This window comes from Myotis yumanensis, unplaced genomic scaffold (genome assembly GCF_028538775.1).
Source record: "Myotis yumanensis isolate MYYU_CA2020_CCGP unplaced genomic scaffold, mMyoYum1.0.hap1 SCAF_1, whole genome shotgun sequence".
Taxonomy (NCBI): domain Eukaryota; kingdom Metazoa; phylum Chordata; class Mammalia; order Chiroptera; family Vespertilionidae; genus Myotis; species Myotis yumanensis.
In genome coordinates, this window is record NW_027223752.1 from 14870957 (window position 1) to 14889459 (window position 18503).

The 18503-nt window shown below is 48.9% G+C and overlaps 1 protein-coding gene across 1 annotated transcript in view; it reads left to right on the plus strand.

The window, feature by feature from the left end:
* The first annotated feature begins 7306 nt into the window (after window positions 1-7306).
* Window positions 7307-18503, plus strand: part of LOC139010127 (cytoplasmic dynein 1 heavy chain 1-like) — a 64895-nt gene continuing 53698 nt past the window's right edge. The window contains exons 1-2 of the mRNA XM_070414216.1: window positions 7307-7660; window positions 17304-17391. Coding sequence (XP_070270317.1) covers window positions 7408-7660; window positions 17304-17391 — 341 coding nt within the window. The 5' untranslated portion in view covers window positions 7307-7407. The remainder of the gene's footprint in view (window positions 7661-17303; window positions 17392-18503) is intronic.

An 18503-nucleotide genomic window follows, 5' to 3' on the forward strand; every position in this document is an offset into this window, starting at 1 on the left:
TTGCTGTTGCTCACACGAGGGATTTGCCGAAAGTTTATCTTTGTGCCACATCAGACGCATGGGTGTTTGGCCCACTGGTTAGTGGAGGACTTGCCAATGGAAGTTTGAGACAACTTCATTTTCTGGCAGATGGGGTCTTAGTTCCCTTCCATCCCAAAGTTCTGAAGCTTCCAGGGTGCAGGAGTTGGGGTGCTGGGCAAATTATTAAGCTGTCTCTGGGACACCAGTACTTCACCCTCCAGGTCTGCTGTAGTAAGTTACCCCACACTGGGTGGCTCAAACAGTAGGACTTACTCTCACACGGTTCTGCAGGCTAGACCTCTGAAATCCAGGTGTCAGCAGGGCTGCTTCCTTCGGAGACTGAGGGAAAATCTGTTCCAGGCTCCAGCTCCTGGTGTTGCCAGCAACCTTGCTGTCCTCGGCTTGTAGAGCTCTTCCTTCCCACGTGGGCCTGTGTGTCTGGGTCCAGATTTCCATCTTATAAGCACACCAGTCAGAGACTGAAGCATGCAACAGACTGACGAATTTCAGAGGGAAAGGGGGGAAGAGGTTAACCAAAGAACTGACATGCATATATGCATAACCCCTGGACAGACAATAGTGCAGTGAAGGTCTGGGGAGGGGGCAGGAACGGGGTGGAAGGGATTAAGGGGGGCGAGGGATGGGGAGACATCTGTAATACTTTCAACAATAAAGATATATTAAAAAATAAAAATTAAAGAACACCAGTCATTGGATTTAGGTCCTGCACTAAATGTAATGACATCTTCATTACATCTGCAAAGACCCCTTTTATAAATAAGGTCACATTCACAGGTACCAGCGGTTAGGACTTCAACATTTTGGGGGACACCATTCAACCCACAATGTGACATCCCAAATCCGCAGCTGTCCAATGCAGTGACTTCATGAAGGTGCATCAAGAACTTGGTACGTGCCCTGACCGGTTTGGCTCAGTGGATAGAGCGTCGGCCTGTGGACTGAAGGGTCCCGGGTTCGATTCTGGTCAAGGGCATGTGCCTTGGTTGTAGGCACGTCCCCAGTGGGGAGTGTGCAGGAGGCAGCTGATCGATGTTTCTCTCATTGATGTTTCTGGCTCTCTATCCCTCTCCCTTCTTCTCTGTAAAAAAATCAATAAAATATGTTTAAAAAAAAAAAGAGCTTGGTACATGTCTCCTCTTCTCAGTCTTGAGGAATGAAGGGGTACATTGTGGCTGCCACTGCGACCATGGATGGTGATAAACTGCAAAGGCCTGGGAAGGATTAGACAGGGATGCATGTGACCCAAGGTGCTTAGTGCAAGTCTGTAATATCATAGAAATAAGCTGGACTGTTTCTTTATTAATTGGCTTTGATGCCCTGGCCAGTTTGGCTCAGTGGATAGAGCATTGACCTGTGGACTGAAGGGTCCTGGGTTTGATCCTGGTCAGGGGCACATGCCCAGGTTGCAGGCTCAATCTCCAGTAGGGGGCTTGCAGGAGGCTGCCAATCAACGATTCTCATCATTGATGTTTCTATCTCTCCCTCTCCCTTCCTCTCTGAAATCAATAAAAATATCTTGTTTTTAAAAATTGGCTTTGATGTGTTTATCTGTAACTTGGTTGCTGAATAATCTTTTCATTTTTAAAGTTCTGTCCTTCTAGAATTACTCGGCAATTCACCTGGACAGGAGTGCTCTGTTTACTCCTGACCCAAAGATTTATTCCACACCCACAGCGAGCAGGACACAGGTTCAGGCAGGGACACGTGCAGGATTTGGTGTTACTCAGGGAACGTCCTGGACTGCATGGAATCTCATTCTAGCTGGGGGTGCAGACCGTGAACAGGAAGCACACGAGCGTCGCACCAGGAAACATGCTCGGGAGAAAAACGGAGCGATAAGTGAAGGGAGCTCGGCAAGGGTGTTATTTTGGAGAAGGTGGTCAAGGAGGTCCCCCCTGAAGGGTCACACTTGAGCAGGGGTGTGACTCAGAAAAGGGGCCAGCCAGCCCATTCGCACCCTGGAGGAAGAGCATTCTGGGAAGAGGAAAAGACCCTCAGGCTGAGGTGTGCCTTGTGTCATTGGGGACAACAGGAGGTCAGCAAGCTCGGGGGACAGAACTAGGAGACGGGTCTGAGGGCGAGCCCAGGGCCAGGTCACTCAGGGCCCACGTGGGCAAGCCTAGGACGTCTTTCCCTCTGAGATGACAAAGAACGGGGACAAATGTAAGACAAGTCAAAGGTGGTGACCTAACCCAGCCATAGCAATAATTCTTCCAAATACAGGGCAGGGGGTGTTAGAGAAGACTTTTTAAAAGCAAGAGCCAACTTTGTACACTGCCCATAAGAAGCCACTTTAAATATAAAGAACCAACAGGTTAAAAGTAAAGGACGGGAACGGATGTATCACACTAACACTGATCAGAAGAAAGCTGGAGTGCGTGAACGAATGAATCCTTGTAGATTGGGCGTGCTAAAATGGGACAAAAATAATCAGAGGGTACATGCTGCTACTCGGAATAACGAGAGACATTTCAAAATGACAGAGGGAGCCCTGGCCAGGTAGGTCAGTTGGTTAGAGTGTTGTCCTAACATGCCAAGGTTGCTAGTTCAATCCCCAGTCAGAGCACATACGGGAATTAATGAATGCATAATTGGAACAACAAATCAATATTTCTCTTTGTTCCTCTCTCCAAAATCAACTTTTAAAAATCAAAAGGGTCAGTTCATGAAAATGGCATAACTGCCTTATGTTTATTCATCTAATAACGGCCTCAAAATACATGGAGCAAAAACAGATCTAACTACAAGGAGAGAGACGAATGCTCAGTCATAATTCGCAAGTTTAACGCCTCTCAGTGATCTATAGAACCTGTGGGTAGACAATCAGTAAGGATGTAGAGCAAGCGTGTCAAACTGAAAGGCTAACACAGGCCAAATAAACAAGGTTTAAGTTTATGTGGGCCGCAAAAAAACAAAAGCTTAAATTTTCATAGAAATGTAGGTTTATTTTGATAGAGACATGCTGAATACAAAGGGCTGAAATAAGCGAGTAATCATTAACAAAATAATAGAACATTTTAACAAAAATTATTTTTTCTTGAACATTAACTTAGCAGACGCTGAATAACTGTACAAATTCATAAGGGTAAGGCAAATAAACCTATTTTTCCTGTTCTCCGAAAGCGAAATATTTCCTGTTTCGCACACCAAACCAGTCCAAGACTAGCTGCTAAAATATTCGCTGCTAGTATTAGTGGAGAGAAATGGTGCGCCTGTGCGTAAGGCGCGTAAGGGAAATGAATGCAACATGATTATAGTAATCAGTCATTAGCGAACGTTGTAGTTCGTTATTAATAATTATGTATAACAGGATATTGTAAAAATTAAGTTATGAAAATTTTATTAAAGCGTTTCTTACATACCATTATATTGGCTGGGCTGCAAAAATATTCCTTGTGGGCTGTGTGTTTAACATGCTTGATGTAGAGGCCTTGAACAGCACTTTCAACCAACGTGGCCTAATTGGCAATTCCTAGAACACTCACCCCCCCCCCCCCCCCCCCCCCAGCAGCGGAACGCTTCCTGAGGTGGGAGTCATGTGGAGAAGTATTGAAGGTCACAGGACCAGGAGGCCCCCTGGGGAGGGAGCGCTGATGGAACACATGCCATCTGAAGGCTGAACATTGGGCCCCTCCAACCTGCAGGGGTTGGAAAGAGGAGAGGATCCAGCAAAGGAGGCGGAGAAGGAGCCGTGGTGATGAGGACCACCAGGAGAATGTGGCCGCCAAAAGCTGGTGAAGGAATGTTTGGGGGGACGGGGGCTAATCCTGTCCAATAATCAGCAAGATGAGGACCAAGGGCTGCTCGCTGGATTTGGCCATGGGGAGGCGTGGGTGACCTCCACAGGAGCACCTGCTCAGGAACGTGGGGGTGAGCTCAGAGCACCCCTGGGTATGTTCAAGGCGGGTGAGAGGCAGGCGCCACGTGCACTCATTTTTCAAGGAGTTTTGCTGAAAAGGGCAGGAAGGTTTGGCAGGGTTTTCTCCTTTTCCTTTTTAAAGAAGGGATGCACTGGACACCGTTGGGAAGAATTCAGGAGGGGGGGAGGGAGAACATTTGGGAGCAGGTGGAGAATTTCAGAGGCGATATCCATCCACCAGAGGGGATGGGGGCCAGCGCTCTCAGGGCCGGAAGGGTGGCCTTGGCTGGGGACAGACACAGTTCTTACGTAAGAGAAGGGGCCAGGGCACTGTCAGGGGTTCAGAGACCCTTCACTAATGGACGGGCGGGGGATGCAGGCTAAGCCACGGGCTGGCATTGCTCTGGACGAGTGATTCAGGTGACCTTGCGAAGGTGGATAGGGAAGCTGGCTAGGGAGGGCCCTCCTGCCCCGGGAGGAAGTGCCATTGTGCGCGTGCTCCTCGGCGCCACCAGAGGGCGCCAAGACACCGCACCGTTCTGGTCGGGGTCCCTTCCCCTCCAGCCCTGCAGCCGTGGGCAGCGGGGCTCAAAGCCTCCAGGGTTCCCTGTTTGGTCCCAGCCTTACCTGGGGTTCTGGACTGGGAACCAAGATAGAAAAGGGGGTGGATCCTGGGAGGAGCTTCGTCAGAAAGCACCCTGTAACCCGGTGCCCTATAGATGGGTGGAGCCCCGCGCTGGCAGCCGCTGGAAAGGTCAAAATCCAAAGTGTGCCCAGCGGAACAGACCCTGCTACCACCGCCAGTACCGCGTTTCCCGGGGGAGGACATAACCAGCGCCCATGGGATGGATGAATGAATGGATGGATGGATGGATGAGAGGGCCAACCCAACCCAATGTGGAATTTCGAGGGAGAGGAGGGAGAGCCTTGGGGCAGATCCTGAAAAGTGCTGGGCCGGCGGGGCTCGCGCTGAGGCGCTCGGGCCACCTGGGTTGGGAGTGGGGGAGGGAGAGGGAAGGTGGAGGTGAGACTGACAGACTCGGACTTGGAGAGCCACCAACGCAGTATTTTAAAGAGTGGATGCGGCCTCCTCCGTGTAGACAGCTCATCGCCAATTTCCGATAAAATACAAGTGCCTCCCTAGCAGCCATCATTTCCCATCAACTTACAGTGGTTCTCAACCTTGGCTGCACATTAGAATCACCTGGGAATCTTTTTATTTTTTTTCCAAAAGAAAACATTCTTTAAAAAATGTATATATATTGCCACACAAAGATACTCATCTGGGAATCTTTTTAAAATCCTGATTTCTGGGCCTCATCCCCCGGAAATTCTGTTTCTTTGTTACTAATGTTGTGGCCCCACCCCATAACAAAGAAACAGAATTTCCGGAGGATGAGGCACAGAAATCAGGATTTTAAAAAGATTCCCAGGTGATTCTAATGTGCAGCCAAGATTGAGAACCACTGGCTTAGAACGAATCCTGTCTCCAGCACCTCCGGCCCACTGCCTATTAAAGGATGATTCCACTAGGGACAAGAGACAGCTGAGATATCCAATCCACTAAGCAATGGGAGCAGCCAGGTTTGGGCTGCAGATCCGGAGGCTGCGGCCCTGTTGCCCTGGCGGGGGGCCAGGCTGCAGATGCTGGAGTCGCTTAGATGCTGGAGGTGAGGTCTCCAGGTTGGTGCTGACTCACCGTGCAGCCCTCAAGCAGCCTCTCCCCCTCTGCCAGGTTGCTGCTGGATTTCTGGGCTCAGATGGTGTGCAGTCAGTTCCGATTTCACTGACCTGCACCTAAAAGATTTTCCTCTGTCCCTGTTCCTACCCCCAGGGACATGGGGTTGGGAGAGAACTCAGCAGAGTGCCCAGCACTGAGTGAGCACTCAGTGTTAGCTGTTGGCGGTGTGATTATTCATTACCGTTATGATCATAGTGCAGACTCGCCGCAGCTGCGCTTATTGTTCCCGGAAGGCTGTGTCTATCTGCTTGGGCATACTACCCAAGGGTGGACTGCAAGGGCAGGGGAGCGGGATATTAATCTCTCCCTCCATTAGCTCCTTAACATCAAGAATCTGTTTCATCTTCATGTTCCAGCAGCCGCTGGGGCCTGGCACCTGGTGATGGAGCAAGGATAATTTTATGTCTTGAAGTTTTCCAAAGGTGATTTGGGGAAATCAAATCATCCCACCATCCTTCCACCAATCAGGACTCAGCTCTCTGACTGTGCACTTTGATACAAAAATAATGCCTTTGGCTTCCCTTCCTTCACGCAATTTAATAAGCAAGTTATGAATTTGAACTATCAAAGGCCAATTAAAAGAAACTGTCATCTCTAAACCAAGAACATGTAATATACAAACAAACAAACAAACAAACCAAGAATGCAGGCCACCTAGATTCTGGCCCTGATGTCATTTCAGTGTAAGGAAGGAGGTCCAGATGGATGGGAGCCGGGACCCTTAGCCAGCAGGCCTCTCAGCCCCGCCTGGTGTGGACCCAGATGCTGAGGCCCACGAATGACAGTACCAGCTCCCCCCCCCCGTCCCTGCGAGTGGAACATCACTGTTCCGGGTGGATGCTCTCACATAGGTCTCCCCCTTGGTCCTCACTGCACCTTGGGGGGAATTATTTTGTCATAAGCAGCCCAGGACCCACCGCTTGGCTTTACCCTGCCGGTCAGGTGTCATCTCTCAGCTTCACCTAACATTGCCCCTGTAGTCAGGGCTCCAGCTGCAACCTTCAAGCCCTCTACCCTTGTAAAGGCTATTTTCTTTGCTGGGAGTGCCCCTCCCCACCTCCCTCCTTCCAGCCTAGCCACCTGACTCGTTCCTGACACGCCCCTCATCTCCTCCCCCTTCTGATCAATGTCCTCACCCTCCCAAATATATCTAATTATACATATGTCATGACTACATATTTTAGCACTGAACACATTGTAGTCATTCATTTGTTCAACGAAAGAACACTGGCTACGTGCTTAGAACAATGTCGGGCACAAGCTCAGTGCTCAAAAAACGTTAGCTCTCGTCAATAACACCATTTCTTCGTTCATTTAATATTTGTGGAGTGTCTTGGCTCTAGGCTGTTCGCAGCAGCCACAGCAGTAAACAAGAAAAACCGTAGCTCATGCCTACCCCACACCGACCCCTGCGCTAAGTCCCCATTCTTAAGGGCTGGAGGTGCGGGACGCTGGGTCCCGCCCAATGCTGGGACTACAAGTCCCAGAAGTCTGCGCATCCTCGCCCATGGGCCCGCCTGTGCGCATGCGCTACGTCGTGACGCCAGGGCCGCGAGCGGGCGCCAGTGGCTGCGGCAGGCGGCGAGCGGGCGGCGGGGCGGGGCCGGCGGGCGGTGGCCTTTAGGGCGGAGCCGGTGCTTGCGGGTCTCAGTCGGCCGCGGGTTAGCGGCGGTCGGCGTCCGGCGCCCGTTTCTCTGGTTCGCCAGGTCTCGCGCGGAGTTCAGCCACTTTCTCTGCACTGCCCGCGGGTCCCGAGCGCGGCGTCATGTCGGATCCCGGGGGCGGCGGCGAGGACGGCTCGGCCGGCCTGGAGGTGTCGGCCGTGCAGAACGTGGCCGACGTGTCGATGCTGCAGAAGCATCTGCGCAAGTTGGTGCCGCTGCTGCTGGAAGACGGCGGCGAGGCGCCAGCCGCGCTGGAGGCGGCGCTGGAGGAGAAGAGCGCCCTCGAGCAGATGCGCAAGTTCCTCTCGGACCCGCAGGTCCACACGGTGCTGGTGGAGCGCTCCACGCTCAAAGGTGCGGTCCGGCCCGGCCGGTGGCCGGCGGAGCCCGGGTGCCCCTTCCGGGTGGCGGAGGGAGGAGGGCGTCCCTGTCTCGCCGTCACCCCCAACAATGGCATCGCTTTGTCTGCCGGCCTCAAGATGGCCGAGTTGGGTGGAGACAGCGTCTCCGGGCTGAGCGCGGCGGGCGGAGGCCGCATCCCGGCCTCCAATGTCACATGAGCTTTTCGGTTTCGATTTGTGTCCCGGCGCCGGGATCTGGGGGGACGTGGGCAGCGGGGTCCTGGCCCTTTGGCGGTCCAGGCGGTCGGAGCCGGGGGAGCGGCGGCCGGCGGGCATCCCCGCCCGGGCCTGGTGCGGACCCGGACGCCGGGCCTCCCGGAGTGACAGGGCTGCGAGCCCCGCTTCACTTCTGGGTGGATGCGCGCCCCCAGCTCCGCCTCTTGGTCCCCACAGCGTCCCTGCGGAGTGTGTGTATCTCCCCATTTCCCACGCGAGGAAACTGAGGCTCCGGTGACGTGAGTCAAGGTCACCAGCCAATCCTCGTCCTTAGACGCAACGGCTCAGCTTCCAGCCCACGCTAATCATACCTTATCATTTGTGTGATGCCTAGAGGATACCTGGGATGTTTGAGTCTATTGCACAGATTTTAGAAAAGAAAGATTCGGGTTAGGCAGCTAGTGGGGAGAGGAGGCAAATGGTGACCTTCCAAACGCCGGGCTTGATTGCCTTGAGGGTAGAGCTTGCCTGCAGGGAGGGCTTCCCGTTGATTCTGGAAGACCACTTGGTAGAGGACGGCCACGCGGATGGGTGTGGCCCGGTCCGTCTGGGAACCCAGGGATGACGTGCAGGCGTCTTTGAGCTTTGAGCGTTAGCACCAAAGAATTGTGCATTGTCAGAAAACCTCCCCCTGCAAGCTGCTTATAGCTGCTTATAATCTCTGAAGGCTGCGTGGTCTGTTAACAGAGAGCCTATGCGATGGGCCTCACCCATTTGTTTCTTTGTGATAATTTGTTTCTTTCAAAGACTAGTGATCTCGGGAGATGCTTCATTGTGGCCTCTGCTTCTGCAGGAGGGTTGAGGGTCAGAGTGTGAAAGAATAATGTTCTTAGATCCACAGGGAATGTTAATGCAAAGAAGCCTTTCGGGCATATTTAGGTTATTAATGTTTAGGGTTTTCTGTTATGATTGAGTTTATGTTTTCCCGAATGGAAATCCACTAGTGTTTTTTAAAATATATTTTCATTGATTTCAGACAGGAACGGAGAGAGAGAGAGAGAAACATCAGTGATGAGAAAGAATCATCCATGGGCTGCATCCTGCACAACCCCCACTGGGGATCCATCCCACAAGCCGGGCATGTGCCCTGAAGGGGAATTGAACTGTGACCTCCTGGTTCATAGGTTGAGGCTTAACCACCGAGCCATGCTGGCTGGGCCCCACTAGTGTTTTTTACTAAAATACATTTAACTCATATACTCTTTTTCAAAAAGAGCACATAGTCATGCTAGAAAAATTTAAAGTAATACAGATAAAATTAGAGTCACCATCAACCCAGCTGTAACCACTGTCAGCATTTTTGGTGTCAGTTCTTCTGGTCTTTTTTTCATTGAATGCACATTATTTTATTAAAACATATTTTAATCTTAGTTGTTTAAGTTATTGTATTTTGAGTTCTTTGACCTTGGCTAATTCTTGATAATATTTTCATTGAACAGTTGATTGAGATCAGTGATTTCCATGTTGAGTCTTTAATTTCTTTTAAGTTGCGTTGTTCTTTGCTTCTAGAGTGCTCATAAGTACTTCACTTTGCTCAAACATCTTAGGATTGGACGTTGCTAATTTTTAGGTGGAACCCTATTCCTCTCGTATGTGTTCTAGTTTGTGCAGATCTTGATGAGCACATTTTCTTCTTTCAGCAAAGCGGATATCTAGGCATCCAAATCTTGTCTCCATAATGACTTGCACTTTTGAACATTGACCAAAGAATGAGACCGGCTAAAATTGAAATCCTACCTCATTCCTTCGTTTATAAAAATCCCTGAAGCCCTGCCTGGTGCGGCTCAGTTGGTTGGAGCGTCATTCCACACGCCAAAAGGTTGGGGGTGGTGGTTCCCAGTCAGGGCACATACCCAAGTTGCCAGTTTGATCCCCAATTGGGACACATACATAAGGCAATCAATAGATGCTCCCTCTCACCTCTCTCTCTCTCTCTCTCTCTCTCTGTCTCTCTCTCTCTCTCTCTCTCTCTCTCTCCCTCCCTCCTCTCTCTCTCTCTCTCTCTCATATCTCTCTTGCCCTCTCCCTCTTCCTCCCCTTTCCTCTCTCCATCTCTCCCTTCCCCTCTGTCTAAAATCAATAAGCATATCCTTGAGTGAGGGTTAAAAACAATACATAAATCCCTGAGGTATTTAAAGTAATTCAGCCTGCCTGTAATTTATTTTCCACTTACAAAAAGTCTGAGGAAAGCTAGGTGGTACCGTTAGCCTTGTTAGCATCCTGGCTACACTAGCCTAATTGAGATAGACGTGCAGTCCCGGGTCACTTGGTGAGAGGGCTTTCTTCCGGGTGGTTTTGTGAGTTAGCTTTGGCATTTGTACATTTAAGCAAATACGAGCATCCTGTAGTCGTGTGAAAAGGTAGGCTTGCATTATAATATGGAAAACAACCCGGAACTATTTAATCTGAATAAAGGCCACCACCGACAATGAAGTCATAGAACTTATTTAATGAGGACAGATTGCTTTTCTTTTACCCCTCCCCCCTTTTAATGGAAGGAGTTTTCCAAACACTTGTGATGGAATATAGAAGCATTTTTACATGAAGATCTCTATATGTTTTTTACTTGTAACTACCCCAGATTTTATATATATATATATATATATATATATATATATGAAAGTATTTTTTGTTGTTGTTAAGGTAACATTCCTTAAAATGTAAAATAAAGGCTGTGAACTAAACAGTTTATTTTGATAGTGAAGAACTGGAGAGTTTGTGGGAAAGGGAAAGTTAAATTGTAGCTCCTCGTTAAAAAGAGAAATCTCCTTTCTGTCATCTCCGGCATGTAGAACCTTGTTTTCTTTCTTTCTTTTTAACATCGTTTTCTTCATTGTGTGCTTCTGGAATGAAGGCCCGATGGAGCTCATTGCCGAGTAGCCGTTTTGGAGTTGGGGGTGTCTGTAGCACTTCTACTGGGTGCCTTCAGGGCTGTGCTCTATCCCCGGGAGAGGCTGGTGGTGGAGGGAGGAACAGGCCGCAGGTGCCCCGGGACCTGTGTGCGCACTCCCGCTTGTTGGTGACCAGGCCGGGGTCAGGTGCTGTGTGTTTCTAAGGTCTAAAACTTTAACTTAGAACTTGAAGACTGAAAATAGTGGCTGCCTTTAGCCAGCACTTCCCCTACGCTTAGAATTCTACTTCTCCTGGGATACATATCGAGGGGCCCACCTCCTCTTCGTCAGTGCGAGGCAGGTAGGGACTGAGTCTGAAAGCAAATAGTGCCTTTGACAGCACTCAGCTTCTTAGAGCTGCAACAGCCTGGAAAGTTGTATGAGGAGCGTGTGGGGTGTGTGTGTGTGTGTGTGTGTGTGTGTGTGTGTGTGTGTGTGTGTTTAAAAATTATTTGAGGACTTAATTTCCCTAAAGCACAAAGAAATGAAGTAAATTGATGACTAAAAAGTACTTGTTTTTGGCCTTTGCTTAGCTCTCCCCCCCGCCCCCACATCCACCAAATGGCTAATAAAATAGTTAATAAGTTAACAGGAAGAATTTCCTATGGCACCGTACTGTCTTGTCACACAGGCCAGGAGTCCATCCACCTGGGCCCTTATAGATGTCCTGTGCTGTGACACGGTAGGCGGGGCCCAGCACCCTTCATAGGAGAAACCATCTGCAGAAGATGGATTGAATGCAGTGTAGCAGAGTAATAACATTTATTTATTTTTTTAAAAATATATTTTATTGATTTTTTACAGAGAGAAAGGGAGAGGGACAGAGAGTTAGAAACATCCATGAGAGAGAAACATCGATCAGCTGCCTCCTGCACACCCCCCACTGGGGATGTGCCCGCAACCAAGGTACATGCCCTTGACTGGAATCGAACCCGGGACCCTTCAGTCCACAGGCTGATGCTCTATCCACTGAGCCAAACCGGTTAGGGCAGAGTAATAACATTTATGAACAGCAAAGGGAAAATGGCCAGCACTTCTTTTAAACAGTTAAGTTGGGTAGAAGTTCTGTTTATCAGCAGAACTTGGCAAGTTGGTCCAGCCTCCTTTGTCTTCACTGAGAAACCGAAATCGAGGCTTTGAAGACCCAGTTGAGAAAAAGATGTTTTAAGAATTGAATTCCAACCCGGGTGGCTCAGCGGTTGAGCATTGACCCAGGAACCAGGAGGTCACGGTTTGATTCCCAGTCAGGGCACATGCCCGGATTGCAGTCCTGATCCCTGGTGGGGGCCATACAGGAGGCAGCCCATTGATGCGTCTCTCTCATCAGTGAGTTTGTATCTCTCCCTCTCCCTTCCTCTCTGAAACCAATAAAAACATATTAAAAAAGAAAGAATTCAGTTCCTTGGTACCTATTGAAATAGGAGAGTTTGTTTTCCTTTATTTTATATCATTTGTGTCTTTTGAATTAGTATTAGCTTAAAAATATTACATCTTGTCACTCTCCCTCCCACCTGTGCCTTTCTCTTCTCCCAGGGCGTTGTTTTCCTTGCACGCACACGTACGTGTGTGTGTGTGTGTGTGTGTGTGTGTCTCTTTTTTATTTTCTCACTCTCTCCTAAGCTCCAAAGGCCCTTTTGCTTCTGTAACTTGTTTCCTGAACCCATTTCTCCTACAGCCCAGTTTTTCTACCTCTGTAACTTTCTAAATAAAGTTTCTCTTCTTTCCCTGGCTGGTGTTCTGAGTGGTTAGAGCGTCCGCCCATGTACTGAAAAGTCACTGGTTTAATTCCCAGTCAAGGGTCTGTACCTGGTTGCAGTCTGATCTCCAGTCCCAGTCAGGGCATGTGTAGGAGGCAAACAGTGGATGTGTCTCTGTCACACACACCCCTCTCCCTCCCTCCCTGCTTCCCTTCCTTTTTTCTACTCTTTCTAAAAATCAATGAAAAAAATGTCCTGGGGTGAGGATTAACAAAACAAAAAGATTAAATCTTAAGTCCCTTAGGCATTAGTAACTTACTAGTTTTCAGTTCCTTATTTCTCCTTTATTTTTCTGGAAATATCAAAACGAGCCCCAGTTTTACATTATGTACAAGTATCATGTGGGGTTTAGCCCTCCACATTCCTAACAGTGTCTCAGAGGGAGGCTTCGGGTTGAAGGGACCCTCAGACTTCCTCCCCGGCCTTCACCTTGTCCCGGAGCCCGGAGTGGCTGTGGCAGGGAAGTCACAGCCCCTCTGCAGGATGGAAGGGTGGCTGTTGAGGTGACAGGAGAAAGCACCAGAGCCGGGAAAGGGGAACTAGGGCCGCTGCCTGAGGGGAAGGGAGGACATGTGTGGTCGTGATGGACAGAATCACGGGGCGCTGGCACGGTTTTGGTTTTAAAGGAAAAGAAGGTGGAAGACAGAACAGGAACATGTAACAAGTAACTTGGTAGTGTGTGTAGGCCCAAGAGAAGGACTGGCTCATTCACCGCTGGGAAAGAGACTTGTCCTGTGGCTGGGAGGAGGCTGAGAGAGAAGCGTGAATGAGGGAATGCCCACGGGTGCAGGGAGCCAGGCAGCCTCACCCTCCGTTACCAGCTTAGCTTGCTTTAACCTTCTTCCACCTGTTCGTCCACCAAACTGTGGAATCATCCCCATCTACCAGGAGAGGTAGTTGGAGTCTTAAAGGTCATTGAATGTGCACGTTTTCCTATTTCATGAAACAAGGCATAGTGCTCGCCTAATGCGCAGCATAATGTTATAAATCACTCATAGTTTGCCCAGCCGGTGTGACTCTGGTTGAGCGGTGACCCATGGCCCAAGAGGTCACCGGTTTGAGGTTTGATTCCGGGTCAGGGCACGTGCCCGGGTTGCAGGCTCAATCCCCAGTAAGGGGGGCGAAGGTGTGCAGGAGGCAGCCGATCGATGATGTGTCTCTCTTCCTCTCTCTAAAAAAAATAAAAACATGAAAAAAATAAATCACTCATAGTTTAAAGTAAACTAGTCCTTCAATAAAAGCATACAGATTGATGCTAAATGACACTCTGAACATCTGTAGAATTTTGGCAGTCTCAGAAGTTAGCAAAAGAAATGCTCACGGTTTGCCCTTAGGGGCAGCCCAGCATGCCCGGGTCCTTCCATTCTCTGACTGTCTTAACAGGCAGTTCCTGTCAGTCATTGTGTGTTAACCAGTAGTACTCAGCAGCGTTAGGAAACTGACTCAAACTTTACTGACAGACAGTACCTGATGAAGCACGCAGTTTGTGTTTGTATACAGGCTTCTAGATATAGCAGGATTAATAGTCTCCTTGTTATTAAGAATTAACTATCAAGTGTCTTTCCTCCTCCGAACAATTTTTAATAGTTCTGCCGAAGTAAAATGTCAAGTTGTTATTTAGAAGATGGAATCATTTACAGAGAGACACAAAGGTTAAGTTATTGGATGGCAGTTTATAAAACAGCCATAGATTCTTTAATTCTGTGGGAATCAGACATGCTCAGACTTCATTTAATCTCTGTTTATGGGGAATAGGCATTTAAAAATGATTCCAAAATGTACTCTGTGGCCAAAACCGGTTTGGCTCGGTGGATAGAGCGTCGGCCTGCGGACTGAAGGGTCCCAGGTTTGATTCCGGTCAAGGGCATGTACCTGGGTTGTGGGCACATCCCCAGTAGGAGATGTGCAGGAGGCAGCTGATCGATGTTTCTCTCTCATCGATGTTTTTAACTCTCTATCTCTCTCCCTTCTTCTCTGTAAAAAATCAATAAAATATATTTTTTTAAAAATGTACTCTGTGAGCGATTAGTAGCAACTTCCATTAGTTATTGTCATCGAGAGGAGGTAGGATTTCGCAGAGCATTGGAGAAGACCCACTTGCATGTCTGTGTCTGGGGATTACGTCAGCGGGTGTGCCTGCTGAGCCCCAGCTGCGCTCCGCCGCACTGCAGTGTCCTGTGGGAGCCCTGACTCATCCCCTGGCCTGGCCTGCTGCCCGCTTCCTGTAACCCGGCCCGCTTCGGAGGTGCAGGCGCATCCTTAGATGCTGCGTCCAGTCCAAGTCGTTTTGTTTACATAGATGAGGAAACTTTAGCTGGGAGAAGAAGTGATTCCAAGTTACCATGAGGTGCTTGCTTTTAGTTATGTCAGTATCTCCTTTGGTGGGTTCTAGAATGTGACTTTTATTTTCTGTGTGTGGTTTGGGTGTTATTTTGATAATGTGTTTTACATAAATTATAGAACAGCTTAAGGAAAGTTCAGAAAGTGAAGAGAGGAGATCCTTCAGCATGCCGCCACCTGACAGCTGTTTGTCCAGGATTCCCTGCTGCTCTTGGTCCAGGTGCTCGCACAGCACCGACTGAGCTACGTGTGTTGCTGGTGTCTGGCAGTGTGGCTTCTCATACCTGTGGGGGAGCCACATTTTGGTAGTCAGAACATCCAGCTGATTTGTTCAGTTGGTTTTCTGTTTTGTTTTGTTTTTAGTCATTTTTAAAAAACAACTTGTGCCGAAACCGGTTTGGCTCAGTGGATAGAGCGTAGGCCTGCGGACTGAAAGGTCCCAGGTTCGATTCCGGTCAAGGGCATGTACCTGGGTTGCGGGCACATCCCCAGTAGGAGATGTGCAGGAGGCAGCTGATCGATGTTTCTCTCTCATTGATGTTTCTAACTATCTATCCCTCTCCCTTCCTCTCTGTAAAAAAATCAATAAAATATATTTTAAAAAAAACAAACTTGTAAGTATCTGGCATACTAGAATGTTCTGCCATTCTTCCCCTTCCTAAAACTATACCAAAAACAGTATTTTGAAAGAGTCATTGTCTTATTGACATAGTAATATTTTATACAGTTGAAGCGTGGGTTTTGCCTCGTGTGAAAACTAATGAAGTAGGGCTTTTGCTCAGGCCCTATACCAGGGGTCCTCAAACTTTTTAAACAGGGGACCAGTTCACTGTCCCTCAGACTGTTGGAGGGCCGGACTATAGTTTAAAAAAAAAAAACTATGAACAAATTCCTATGCACACAGCGGCGGCAGGCGGGCCAGATAAATGTTTTCGGCAGGCCGCATGTGGCCCGTGGGCCGTAGTTTGAGGACTCCTGCCCTATACGCTGAGATTTCCTAGTGTTTAGCACTAAAGAAATGGGACATCTCATGTAGGCCACTTGACTTACTACCCCACGCCCTGCTGCCCGTGTCATATCATGGATTTGAAGCCCAGAGGAGGAAAATGGCCTTCCCAAGATCACTTAGCTACGTCTACTGCTTATGCTGTTCCATCACGGAGGTGAAAGGGAAGGCAAACCATGTTAACTTAATTCTGGGATAGTGATTTCACATACATACTGTTAACTTAATCTTGGGATAGTGATTTCACATACATACTGTTAACTTAATCCTGGGATAGTGATTTCACATACATACTGTTAACTTAATCCTGGGATAGTGATTTCACATACATACTGTTAATCCTGGGATAGTGATTTCACATACATACTGTTAACTTAATCCTGGGATAGTGATTTCTGCTAGCACACGTTTCCATATAACTTATCATTTCGGAAATAATTGACTAGAGCATCCAGGCCTCTGGTGGGTTAGTGCTACACCTACAGGTTTGCGTTATTTCCGTTCTTACACATTTTTATTTTTATTTTTCTGTTTTGATTTTCAGCCATTTAGAAATTGTGCTCACATGTGTCTTGAGCTATCTTACTGTTAAATTCAGTCAGCTTTTCAAAGGGCTCCTGGGCATCAGGAGCCCACCTTGGGGGAGGAAGTGCATCCCTAAGTCGATCCCCCAGCAGGCCATGAGAAATGCTCCAGGAGCAGAGGGGAAGGCGAGGGGAACACCTCTCAGGGACCCTGGGGTGATGCTAGACAGCAGTTTGCCCTGGGGGCCTGGATGAGGGAGGGGCAGCCTGTGTACTGGTGAGGACACTGGGTTTAGAATCACTGACTCCTGAATTCTTAGGTTGTCCCTTTCCAGCTACGGTCTGAGGACAATTTGCTTACATTTCTTACCTGGGAAACAAGGATAGTAATAGTCATGCCAGTCCCCATAGGTTGTAGTGAGGGTTAAAGACATGATGTACCTAAAGTACTTAGTAAAATGCCTGTCACATAGTAAGTGCAGAGTTAGCAACTGAGCAGAATGGGTGTCGGGGAGGGGCAGGGGAGGGAGAGGAAGGGAAGAGAGAGGTAACTTCTGTGTAGGGAGCCAAGGTGGGGGTGGGTGGGGCCTAGAGAACTGGCTGTAAGGCACCCCCGCTCCCCTAGCACAGCATGCCTGCCCACCTGCAGCACTGCCCAGCAACAGCTCCTTAATGTGCCCAACAGCCCAGGCACAGAAACGGAGGCCCAGAGAGGTTCACCCCCTTGCCCAAGATTATGCAGCAAAGGAGGGCCCAGGGCAGGAGTCAGAAAAAAAATGGGTAGGAAGGGAGAATAAGTTGAGCTGACTCAAAATTGGAAATGTTGACAAGAATGTGATACAATGTTTATTTTAATTTGTAGAGGATGTTGGTGATGAAGGAGAAGAAGAAAAAGAATTCATTTCCTATAATATCAATATAGACATTCATTATGGAGTCAAGTCCAACAGGTGAGTAGTGTGACTGTAACCATAATATCGGGTTCTGAGCTTGCGAGAATTAAGCATCAGTCTTAACTGACTCAGATGAAGACATTAAGAAAACACTCAAAAGATTTCTACTCTGCAATTTCAGTATCTTATCTTTGATTTCATGAATTCAAGTTAAGAGGATTTCCAAATTAAGATAAATTCTAAAATATTTTTACTTTAATATCCATGTCATGGCACCCATTGTAACATATCTAATAATGCCCTCAGATTATATCTGAATCATCATTATTATAAACTAGAGGCCTGGTGCACAGATTTGTGCACCGGAGTGGTCCCTCAGCCTGGCCTGCACTCTCTCGCAATCCGGGACCCCTTGGGGGATGTCGTACTGCTGCTTTTGGCCCAATCCCCACAGGCCAAGCGAGGATCGGGCAAAACCGGCAGTCCAACATCCCCTGAGGGATGTAGTAGTAGCGGCAGGTGGCCAGGGAGGAGCCCGAACCTGGGCTGGGTGCCCGTCAGTGAGCTGGGCGACCAGCGCTCCCACTGTGGGAGCCCACTGACCACCAGGGGAAGCTCCTGCATTGAGCGTCTGTCCCCTGGTGGTCAGTGTGTGTCATAGTGACCGGTCGTTCGGTTGCTTAGGTTGCCTGATCACCCCTAACCACTCTGCCTGCCGGCCTTCTCGCCCCCAACTTACCCCCCTCCCGCCGGCCTGATCGCCCCAACTGCCACCTCCCCAGCTGGCCTGCTCACCCCCAACTGCCCCCCTTCCCCCCGCCAGCCTGCTCGCCCCCAACTGCCCCCCCCTTGCCGGCCTGATCGCCCCCAACTGCCCTCCCCTCCTGGCCTGATCGCCCCTAACCACCTCTGCCTTGGCCCCGCCACCATGGCTTTGTCTGGAAGGATGTCCGGAAAGTCTCCCGGTCTAATTAGCATATTACCCTTTTATTAGTATAGATAACTGGTAAACACTGTTAGGTACAGGTCTGAGTCTTTGTAGGACAAATCCCTATAAACAGTGTCACAGGTTCAGACATGGTGCATCGACATTTTCAATGTGTGTTACCAGATTTTCCACCTTCTAGAAATATTGTGCCTGTTTATACTCCAGTAGACTTATCCAGATT